This window comes from Alosa pseudoharengus, unplaced genomic scaffold (genome assembly GCF_046254945.1).
Source record: "Alosa pseudoharengus isolate Yale_2024_CS ecotype anadromous, Long Island Sound unplaced genomic scaffold, YU_APseudo_1.1 YU_APseudo_1.1_scf_2, whole genome shotgun sequence".
Classification (NCBI taxonomy): domain Eukaryota; kingdom Metazoa; phylum Chordata; class Actinopteri; order Clupeiformes; family Clupeidae; genus Alosa; species Alosa pseudoharengus.
In genome coordinates this window covers 32,560,835-32,572,683 of record NW_027468663.1, presented here as the reverse complement: position 1 = coordinate 32,572,683, position 11,849 = coordinate 32,560,835, and the positions used below count along the sequence as shown (strand labels likewise).

The window sequence follows — 11,849 nt, the reverse complement described above, 5'->3', positions numbered from 1 at the left end:
GGCACAAACACTCTCCACTATGGTTAAATCGATGTTTACTTTCTGGGAACAAAACATTTAATCAAGGTCCATGGGTGCATACAGATATACATGTACTAAATGACATAAATGGAGAAGACTCATTATTCAGTTTTGGTGACCTGGTCTCTCATTATGGTATCCCTACTCATTCCCTTTTTTTACTATTTTAAGTTACGATCAGCCCTTAGATCCTGTAATGTCCAATGGGGTTCCAATTTACAACTACATCCTATTGTAGAATTGATACAAAGAGCACCCAGAAGGATAGCGTCATTTATTTACTCACAATTGCTGGCACATCTAGGAACCTCTGACTATTTTGTTAAAGACTGGAAGAAAGATATAGGAAATCTACAGGGAGATATCGATTGGGAAGCTGTATGGGACAATGTCACCAGTTCGTCAAAAAATCCGAACCATCAATTTATTCATTTTAATATATGTCACCGCACCTATTTGACCCCCCAACGAAGATATTTAATGGGTTTAGCTCCTCATTCCTATTGTACCTTTTGCCCACACGGTAATGTAGGAAATTTCATGCATTCTTTATGGAGCTGCCCAGAGGTTTTTTCTTTCTGGAACACTGTAGTTATTACTATATCCAATTTAACAAACATCACATTTCCAATGGACCCTGCATTACATCTTTTGCTTGATGATTCAAAATTTCGTATCACAGAGAAAACAAGGAAACTTTGGTTAGCAGGTATGACCGCTGCCAAAAAATTAGTGGTTCAAAGATGGCTTCCACCCCATGATCTTTCTGTAAAACACTGGTTGTATACTGTATTAAACATTATGTACCTAGAACTTTCCTCAGCAAGAATTAACCATGCAAAGCCTTCCACTATCAATAATTGGCTACATGGCATTGCTATGATTAAAGAGTTGCTTTGTAAATAGGTGTTTCTTTTTTTTTTTTTTTTTTCAATCCTTTTCTATAAGGTGTGTGTGTGTTTATTTTGTATGATTGCTTCAAACATGTATTTGTACTCTGACTAATGCTGATCCATGTGTTGGTAAGGGATTGGGTGGGGTTAAAGGAAAATTTGACCATTGTTGACAAATGCTGTATATACTTCCCTATGTTGAAAAATCAATAAACATTGCATTACAAAAAAAAAAGGAATTATCCGGAGTAAAATGCACTTTAGATCGATTTACGGATGATTGGGGGTGCATACGTTGAGTTGACATCAAAATCATGTCATTCGGATGTGTTTTGAGAAAGTTCGATTGTACCGTTTTCAGTCACAACTCGTAGCCTGGAAGTGAGCGGGGCATTTCAATTGCGCCGCTACAAAACGCTATTTTTATACCTCTTCTACAGTTCCAAACAACATAACACTTACGTGGTAGTGAGTAGAGGGTCCCTAAAGCCAAACCGAAGTATCCCGAGGTCTTTATGTGGTCGAATAGAGAGTCCAGAATGAATTTCATCAAGCCAGTACCTTTCCGGAAATGTTGCCATCTTTGCTGCCTCTTCAGGGGAAAGTCCATAGGAGTCTTATTGCTGAGTGTGTTGTAACACGCTCTGGAAATTCACAATTTCGTCGCCGTTTAAAAAAAAAAAAAAAAAACATAGTCCAGTCCATACAACTTCATTTCAATTTCGAAAGAAATACTACTATGTTTTTTGTTTTTTTTTAAACGGCGACGTTTATTATTTTTTTTAAATAAACGTCGCGGTGACCATTACAGGCAACCTCTTAAAGTCTCGTGGACGTCATTTAGACCTCCCGAACAGAGGTCCGCAGGACGTAAAGGGAACCCTACACAATGTCGAGGAGGTGACGTTCGCCAGGGGACTTTTAGGGGACGTCGCCAGGACTTTATTTTGTTTACTGAGATAATGTTTTGTATTGTGCCTTTTCCCTCTGAAGGCTCTTGTGCAGCGTGTTTGACTGTAACTCCTATGGAAAGAATGTGGTGCACTAGGCTGCACATTTTAGGAGAAGATTTGCTGCTAGCCTATATCAGGTTGCTGCTAACCCAGATAGCAATTTCCTTTGGGCCGGATCCGCATAAAAGCCTTTAGATCCGCCTGTAGCGGACATACGGTATCTGACTGTGGGCCAGGTCTGCTCCTGATACAGGTTTCAGCTCTGCTAGCAATGCTGTTTTATCACCGGTTTACAGATTTGTCCCAGGTCCAATTTCCGCAACTCAACTGGAAGTCAGGAGATGCGTTTAAAATACAAAACACTGATTTGGCCCAAACCTGTGATACGGATATGAGCCGAAGGACCATTTTTTCACAGCAGACCCAGGTGGTAATGATATTAATTAAGGTGCTGATTCTGCTAAATTGACTGTCCTTTCCCTATTTCATTGTCAACTGGCTGCTAAAGAAAAAAAAGGTATTTTGGAATGGCACACATTTAGAAACCATGGGGGTGCACTATGTTCCCATGGCCACTTCATTTCTACAGTAAGGCTGGAAAAGAAGATATAGTTGGCTCAATATTGATCATATCTTCGTTTTATTATTTTTATTATTAGGCCTACCTAGCAGTGGTAAAAGTAGTCAATTGTTGTTTGTGTCAGATCTAACAGTGCTATGAAACAACCCCATATTCTTTCCACGCATGCAGAAGTCCAAGCAGTAACGTTAATCAAGGATCTTTGGTTTGCTCAATCTTTTGACATGATTTGCCAGCCTGGGGTTGATAGCATCAAAGATTTGGTGGTTTGGTTCTTTTTTGCAGTACAGTATACTGCACACACTGTATACTGCTCAGGGATGTAGTGGTAAAATAAGAGGTGGATAAATTATGAATTCTGTGAGGTGGACTGCACCCTGCAGCATTGGATTTTTCAGAACATTTTTGATGATGGTGGAGGTTATTATAACAATATCAGTGGTATTATAGAGTGTACATAATTGTGTATGTGGGTAATACAGTGTGATTGTTTAATGTTAAAGTTGCAATTGGTGAATAAACTGTTTTGAGAGGTGGATATAAACTCTATTTCTGAAATTTCAGAGGTGGATAAACTGTGTTTACTTGCGTTTAGCTTCCACTACATAGGGTTGCCACCTGTCCAGGATTTTCCTGATTGTCCAGGATTTTCATGGTCTGTCCAGGAAAATAAAAATAAAAATCCTGGACACTGAATGACATTATTTGTTTTTATTCCACATAAGCAAAAAAGCAGAACCTAATTATGTATTCCCCCTTTTTTCTCAATACTGCCCCCAGGTGTCCACAACTAAAAACTGTTGAAAATATAACAAAATAATAAAGGTCTGCTATTAAATAAAGTAATTAACTAAACAAATAACTAGAAATTGTCATTCTTACTCATTTTAGCTTTACAATTGTCGCTTAGAATGACGGTTTTTATCTTGGGTTAGATGTGCGAAAGGCGCCGTTGCTTACAAACAAAAAGGTCGATTGGATGGTCAAAATGTCCAGGATTTTTGTCAGAAACAGGTGGCAACCCTAACTACATCCCTGACAGTACTGTAACATCTCAATGGTACAGTATATGTACTATACTGTATGTTTCACAAAACTAAATTTTTGTTACAAAAAAGGAGCATTAGCTAACTTGCAATACAGTACACAGTACATGTGATACGGTACAGTACTGTAAATACTGTAGATTACAGTCTGGAGTAGAGTGGACGACTACCTGTTGTCCAATCTGAATGTCCTGATAGATGCAATTGTGAACCGGAACACATCCTACCCTCTCTCTCTTTGTCTTCCTCTATCTCTTCGCCTCATGCTTGCAAAGTTCTTAAAATGGCTCAACTGAGGCCTATTTGTGGCTGCTGATTGGTGTTCAGTTTTGTAAGTAAGTATTTTCAGGTGTGTGTCTAAGTATTTTCAATCACCCAATGTGTTTTTTGTGTATTTTGAATAGATGCGCTTTCCCAATGGTACCCATGAGATTTCATTTATGAACAAAGTGTTATAGCCTATGAAATAGTGTGTAGTGTGCAGGATTGCAGTATTGCAGAATTGCAACTAAAGTGCAAAGCAGCGCCAGAGAGGGTTCAAGCGGAGCTAGTAATCAATAATCATGGGCAGCGCTTTTGTTTAACAGGGTTTTCAAGTCTCACATGTAATTCAACAAGTTCACACGCCACACCTTGCATTTCTCACGCAGAAATATTACTAGAGGTGTAAGGTATCTGCATTAAAGGAGGCGCAGGAATAGGCTACGAGAGGATTTCTCAGAACTAGCGCGCACCATTCACCAGCCAAATAATAATAATAACAAAATAGCCACCGACGTCCCACCAAAAAATAGTATTCGTTGTATCCGGGTAAAATTCCAATTCCTTGCGCGCTTGTGTGTTGGGTTACACGTTTAAGATTTCAAAACTGCATCAAAATTATTTTTATTCAGAAATTCAACTGTCTGTCATTTGGTAAACCAGCCGACTTATGGCACATAAACAGTGTGTGTAAATCAGTCCTTTCTACGAACACTTGTAACGCTAAGGCCTATAGCCTAGGCTACTTTATGGCAAAATTATGTTTTATTTCTAAACTAAACTGTCGGTCATTAATTAAGGTAGGTTACACTGTGGTAGATAGATAGGCCTGTAGATAGTAGACCCACACTCCTATTCAGAAGGTGGCGGTAATGCACCAAAAGCTGTTTGCCAACCGCAGAAAGAAGAAGACGAAGATGCTGAGAAAAGGTTAACGGAAATAGGAAGACTTGGGGGAGAAAGCAAAATGAGGGCTCGGTGGCTACCGCTCACGGTCCTTTTCCTATGGGCCGTCTCTCTTTATTCAACGTCTGCTGATAATGGCGTGAAAAGGATGAAAATGCAGTATGCCACAGGGCCACTGCTCAAATTCCAAATTTGGTAAGTTGGTAAATTAGTCACTCATTATCAACGATCCCGGAAGAGTCGTGTCACTTTTTTACAATGTAGCCTCTGATGTAGCTAACGATGGTTTGCTAACGTTAGCTAGCTTCTAGTCTATCTTCGCTTGCCAAAGTGGTTAGCTTGATGTGATAAGATAGCGAATTAGGTTGTTCACACCCTGACGCTGTTATTGGGCTCATGAGCGATAACTAGTTTTAACTAAGTTGAAGTCAGTCATGTAACCTATAGATTAAACGTTGTGATATTTCTACATTACTTGAGGCCTAGCACTTCCCGAACGACATTAGCTTACTAAGACAACGCTAACGCATCCTAAACAGTAGGGAATGTAAATCGGGTTAAGTCCCGGTTACAGTGAATTTGTTTAGTTGTTGCATATGATTATGTCGCATGGGTCAAGCATTCTGATTTTGCGCTTATACAGAGTCTGGTCATATATAAACGGAAGTGGTAACGTTAGCCTAAGCACGTTTCGTGTAGTCAGAGCTCGTCTACATTCTCTGGTGTAGTCAAAATGAGGATTAGCAGCTAAGCTTTTCTCAAGGAGTGCGTTAAAGCCAAGGGTGGCATTAGCGTTAATGTTGCTTTGCATTTAGAGGGATAGTTATTGAGGGATATTTGTCAGACTGATCTAACGATAACATATATTTATCGCGTAGTGTTACAGCAGATACTACCAGTATTGTTCTCTATTTGCATGACAGTATTTCCTGAGGGTACAAGCGGGTGTTTGAGGAGTACACGCAGGCCTTGTACCAGCGTTACCCAGACATCCGCATCGAGGGAGAAAATTATCTTCCTCACCCCATTTACCGGTGAGTTTTACGAGGGTTGTACAGCCCTTGTTTCGTAATGTTTCGGTTAACATTACCAATTGGCCCTGTACAAGACTACATTTCTAACACTCGAATTAGTAAACACCTATATTTTGACTTTGTAGAGGATGGCATGGACGGAATAGAATATAATGCATGGTTTCTCTCCCTCTCCTCTAGACACGTTGCTTCCTTTCTTTCTGTGTTCAAACTAGCCCTGATTGGACTGATCATCGTAGGAAAAGACCCATTTACCCCCTTTGGTGTGGAAACTCCAGGGGTGTGGACTTGGGGTCAAGAGAACAAGGTAGTTAACACTGTTGAAGGTTGTTGTAGAGGACACAGAAGATATCATTCCCACAGGGCCTCATTAGCAACTTGGAGAGAACGATTTGTTCTTTTGAGGATATATCCACAGTAACCAAATTCCCTATCCACTAGATTGGGGTCCTAAGTGGCCCTTTGTGTGTGTGGCCGTATGTTTGTTTGTGTTTACTTGCCATTTCAAGCGACTCATGATAATAAATATTACATTAGCTATGAAATGAACAGCACATGGTTAGACGCACAAGGAACAGCACAAGGTAAAAGGATGAGTTTTTGAATGCTTCTTGAAAATCCCAAAACTATACCTAAAACGAAGAACACAAGGGGTCTGTACAAAACGGGGGAAAATGCTGCCTTTTAAGATGTCTAACACAGGATCGAGGCATGTCCGAATCAAATATTTCTGTGAAATGCTGCCTTCTAAGATACCTTCGTTTTGACGAATTTTGAAGGCAGCATTGACGTATCCTTCATGCCACCTTCAACGTCAAAAATTCTATTTAATTGTGAGCAGCTATTGTTGCAGTCGAACGTTACGTTATTATTCTTTCTGGTATCCTGACAACGGCGTTCTGTGTTGCTATCTTGCTAGGCTGTCCGAAACAAAGTTTGTAGCCATTACCTTAATGCCTGCTAGGGCAAGGGACTCGGTAGAGAGCTGAAGGCAGCAAGCCAGCAGACAGATGCCTTCCGTTTCGTATAGACCCATGGTTAATCATTCCACTAAGAACCACAGATAAAAGGAGACTCGATTGTGATCTCTTGGTATGATTATAGTATAGCCTACAGAAGCTGAAATAATTTCAAAATTTAAAAACTCCTGATTACATTAGTGGAATGGATTTAATGTGGACGCGAACATAAAAAGATGCGGAGTGGCTACATGATACAGTGCATGTTTTGCGGTGAAAATGTTCCGCCTTTTAAAATCAGGTGTAGTCTAATCCGAATCGCAAACCATCAATTAGACAACAGAATCAGTAGGGTACCAGTTTTGTTTCATTGTACCAGGCTTACTGTATTTCAAAAGCAGGCTCGGATGAAGCTGGGAAGGATTAAACACATGGTTTCCACGTTTCCGTGGTAATAAACCGTGATAATTATGATATTTGAAATGCAAACGGTAATTGTTATCGTCAAGTTTTAGCGGTTTACCATTATACCGGTAATCATTACATCCCTAGGCCTAATAGAAGAGCCTACACTTAGACTAGGATAATTGCAAACTATTCTGCCAACTTCTCGTTTCATAACTTAATTGCATTTATTCCCATTTTAATCACATTATTATGAGCATGAAATGTATGCTATTTAGCACGCTGAATAATTACAAGTAAAGAATTGGGAATGTAAGTTGCATAATAATTACAAGTAAAGAATGGGAACGTACGTTGCATAATTATATTCTTAGTTGTAATTGTGTCCTGTCCTGCTGGTGACCTCAGTGAGAAGTACCTGTTAAGACGATGGTTTCGGGGAAACGGTCCGCAAATCTTAAGATGTTCATAAGAGGGACTTTAAGACCTTCTTAGGCTTATGATGCTTTCGGGAAACCGGGCCCAGGATATGACTGAATAATATACAGACATGAATCATTAGCAATCAATCAGTCAAGCAGTAAGACATGTAAAAGCCCTTCAATTGGTAAATGCTTATTGTCTAAACAGTTGACACCTGATTTTGAGCTCCAATGTTGTGACATGAGAAAAAGGGAGAGGAGCTAGAAGGGCACATGCCCCCTGTCCTGCCCCCCTCTCCTCCCGCTGTAAGAGCCGCCTCCTCCCGTTTCACCAAATGCACCAGCATGTTCTGCTGCATAAATTGAGCTGAATGGGAGTACAGATACAAGATTACAGGCTTTCTAGAAACTGGAAGGTTCCTCCATCTGGTTGCAATAACTGTTTGTGCCATAGTAGTGTTGCACGGTGTATCGATACTAAAAAGGTATCGCGATGCCTTCACGCAAAAAACGATACGATTTCAGACGTTTTTAGAATCGATACTTTATTAAAATAATAACGTTCTGTGTCTGTGTGAACTGCTGCTCTCACTGCTCCTTGCACGCATCTAGTCAAGTGGGCGTGTCTAAGCAGGCAGCTCTGAGTGAGTGAGTGGGCAGCCAACGTCAACATAGTTCTTTGCCGACAGTTCTAGGCCTTGTGGATAAAACAAAAGGTGCAGTGAAATCTGCAACTATTTCGGATACATCGCGAATAGTGAAGGCAAGCCATCAGGTACACAAAGTCATTTAAAAGCAGTAGGCTACGCATGGAACTTGGCTAAACACCTCGCAGACATATCCCAACATTTTTAAAGAGTTCAAAGAACGACAGGTTAACGATTATGCTATAGAAAACACGACTACATGGTTAGTGCCAAGTTCTTCTCTTATGTTTTAGTCTAGCCTAAGTGAAACGAGTATGGTTATCTGGGATAAAGCGAACCTTCCTTCATCCATGAATTTTGACGAGACATAACGAGCTGTAATCTTTTTGACGAGACATAACGAGCTGTAATCATAGGGTGCTAACGTGATGAAAGCGCAATGTTCACGCCAGAATAACATTACCATAACTTGTAAACGATCTATTTCATGTTCGGTCAGTAGCCTACTACTGGTAATATTTGTCATGGCATGTAGACTGCAATTTTTTCAATAATTATTGCCCAGATGTAGGATAGGCTACCCGAAATGCGCTAATTAAAGCCCACAGCATAATACCACCAAAGCGTGCTGAGTCCTAATAATAGCGGCTTATTGTTACAGTAGCCTACGTGGTAGCAAATCATGTTATCAAAGAAATAGACGTAATGTAGGAATGCACACAGATATATTGCAACAGGTAATGGTGTAGGCTTATCTGACGAAGACCTGAGTGGTTGGAACGTCGTACTTGTACACTGGGCGCAAAGAAGACTATCCTCACATTTTCCCCTTTGCAACTGTCAAAGAATTCCCATGAACACGGGAAGGCCTAGGGTAGCCTATTCATGAGTTTCATCAAGTCCCTTTCCACAGGTGTATAAAATCAAGCACCTTGATTATCAATGCAGACTGCATGGTGCTTGATTAATACACCTGTGGAAAGGGACCTGATGAAACCCATCAATACTGTACATCAGATGGCCCCTCTGCATAGCATTCAGTGATTTGCATGCAGTAATTTTAACACTGACCTTGATCTAGCCTAGTTTGGCTATTTAAAGCTACTTTATTGCCAAAACACAACACAATGTAAATGAACTATAACAAACAATAAAGGACTTAATCACACAAAGTAGGCCTACTATTTTACTCGCTGCTCCAGGTTAATGTGTGCTTCAATGTGTGACCTGTGTGTTCACTAATTCACGGATGGGATACATGCAGAGACCAAATTCCTTGTATACCAAAGTATACTTGGCCATAAAACCTGTTTTACATTACATTTTACACAATTGAAGCGAATTAGGTTGGTAATGTATGTAGTCTCAGAGTAAGTTACACTTTACGGTAAGGGTACATGAATTAATTCATGATTTATGTATTACTTCATTCATTAATATCAAATTAATCATCAGGAATTTACTGAGTTCATAGTTTGTCATTTGTCAAATGAACTATAACAAACAATAAAGGACTTAATCACACAAAGTAGGCCTACTATTTTACTGACTATAAATAAATAATAATTATGTAGGAAGTTTAGAAGTTTAGAACCCAGAATTGACCTACACACTACAAAAGTGCACCAAATTTAACACAAATGACTCAATACACTTGGAGGAGGTATGAGTCCTTTCTTCTCCAGATATCTTAGGATTTCACCGTAGTATCGTTTTAGTATCGAGCATCGTGATATTTATGGCAGGTATCGTATCGAAGTCATAATTTTGGTATCGTGACAACACTATGCCATAGTCCACTCTTGACCCTGTATTAGTAGGGAAGGAGTTGGACATTAAATCCAAACAAGCCTTGGTCACCTTTGTGCCAACATCCTTTAGACCGCTAAACAAGCAAAAAGATCATTATTTATCTTCCTAATTAGAGCGTAAAATGTATGTGTATGCAGGAAAAATAAAGTTCTCTTGACTTACCTATTGGTTCATAAACTTGAATTTAAAACTTCTTGAATTTCCCCTTGGGGATCAATAAAGTATCTCTCTATCTATCTATCTATCTATCTAAACATGGTTTCTCCTTTTTCCACATTGACCATTTTGGCATTTCCTTTTCAACAGATTTATGCCTGCATGATGGTGTTCTTCTTCAGCAATATGATTGAGAATCAGCTTATGTCAACAGGTGCATTCGAAATCTCGCTGAATGGTAAGACTTAAGGATTGTCCCTCCTGTATTTGGTGCGATAGTGTGGCACTGTTATATTTGACCTGTTTTTTATTGTATTTTTTTATTTGAACAGACGTGCCAGTTTGGTCTAAACTGGAGTCAGGTCACCTGCCCTCCATGCAGCAGCTAGTGCAGATTCTGGAGAATGAGCTGAAGATGAACGTTCACATGGACACACTTCCACACGCTCGCTCCTAACCCAGTCTCTGCCTTGTCATATGGAGCCTGGGAGCCAAACGTGTATGTGCCTACTGCATGTTACAAATCTCTTGTCATAATTGGAACCTGATGTGCATGTTAAATTCAGTGGAGCTGTTCTTTAGCTGCTTTCACATTCTTGAAGCACTTCAGTTTTGCAGAGTTGGTGTAGTATTGAGGCATACTTGGGTTTCATTCTGTTGGTGCAAGTATATTGTGGTACCAATTTGTTCAATTAGGTCTCCTCCTTTCACATTCACTCTGCTCCCACTCCCTTCTTCCATAACAGGTTTTAGGTGGGCATCTCTTAAGGCTGTGGGACCTTTTTTATGAAGGTTTGTGCTGAAAGCAGAATCTTTGCTAGCGCAGGCCGGATGTCCTGATCGGTTCTCACCATGCCCCTGGAGATGCTGGTCCTATCGATGTGCTGGAATCCCTTGCAAACTTTGTGGCTGTTTTACTACTGGAGATGATTCTTCCCTGTGCAACTAGTTGTATAGATACGCATTTCTCAACACAAAACCTGAAGTACACAGTTCTGTTTGACTTCTTTTTATTTCCTCTATGAAACACCATTGTTGTCGGATGCCATAACTTAACAAGACATTGTTTTAGATGAGGTTCAGATCTTTAAATCAGATAATACTGTGTACATCTATGGCTATCAGAGACTTGAAAAAAGGCTAACACCCCCCCCCCCCCCCCAGGTGTATCCTCAGAACATGATTCTTTTATAATTTAATAGCTAATTTATTCACTTAATTTAGTCAGAAAGAGCTTAACAATTTAGTAAATGTTTTAATTTCTGAGCCATTGTAATTTTTATATTTCTTTGTATAGCAGAATGTGAGGGCTACAACAATAAAATTGATTCTAACCATGTTGGTATTGATTTTTATTTATTTATTTATTTAGTTCCTGTTTGTGTAAAATGTTCTTTGCTCAAATCATGCTGTGTATATTTTAGGGCAATGTTCCAGAAACTCCTCTCATTAATTGGTTCTGAACACATGTCATTAACTTGGTGACTTATTTCTGCTCACTAGAGTTTAGCCTTCCTACATGAAGAATAATTCAATATTACCAATGCATTCAAATTGTAGACCTGCTTTTAGCTTAAACCTCAAGGGGATTATATATTGTCTGTCTATACATTGTTTTTTTGTTTTTTTTGATCTTGTGCTGTAGGTAAGATTTCCCAGTGGCTGATCATCAACCAAGTCTATTTAACGTTACGCAACGTGACTCAGGAATGACGATGCACTGTTAGCTGGCACCATTAACAAATGCACTGTAT

At 39.6% G+C, this 11,849-nt stretch overlaps 1 protein-coding gene across 1 annotated transcript; it reads left to right on the top strand.

Annotated features, from left to right (window-relative positions):
- The first annotated feature begins 4,695 nt into the window (after positions 1-4,695).
- selenot1a (selenoprotein T, 1a) lies at positions 4,696-11,432 on the top strand. The gene is made up of 6 exons (XM_076294604.1): positions 4,696-4,855; positions 5,584-5,694; positions 5,875-6,001; positions 10,246-10,333; positions 10,428-10,594; positions 10,842-11,432. The coding sequence occupies exons 1-5, from the start codon at positions 4,722-4,724 to the stop codon at positions 10,550-10,552; spliced, it is 585 nt and encodes a 194-aa protein (XP_076150719.1). The 5' UTR covers positions 4,696-4,721; the 3' UTR covers positions 10,553-10,594; positions 10,842-11,432.
- Positions 11,433-11,849: the final 417 nt, after the last annotated feature.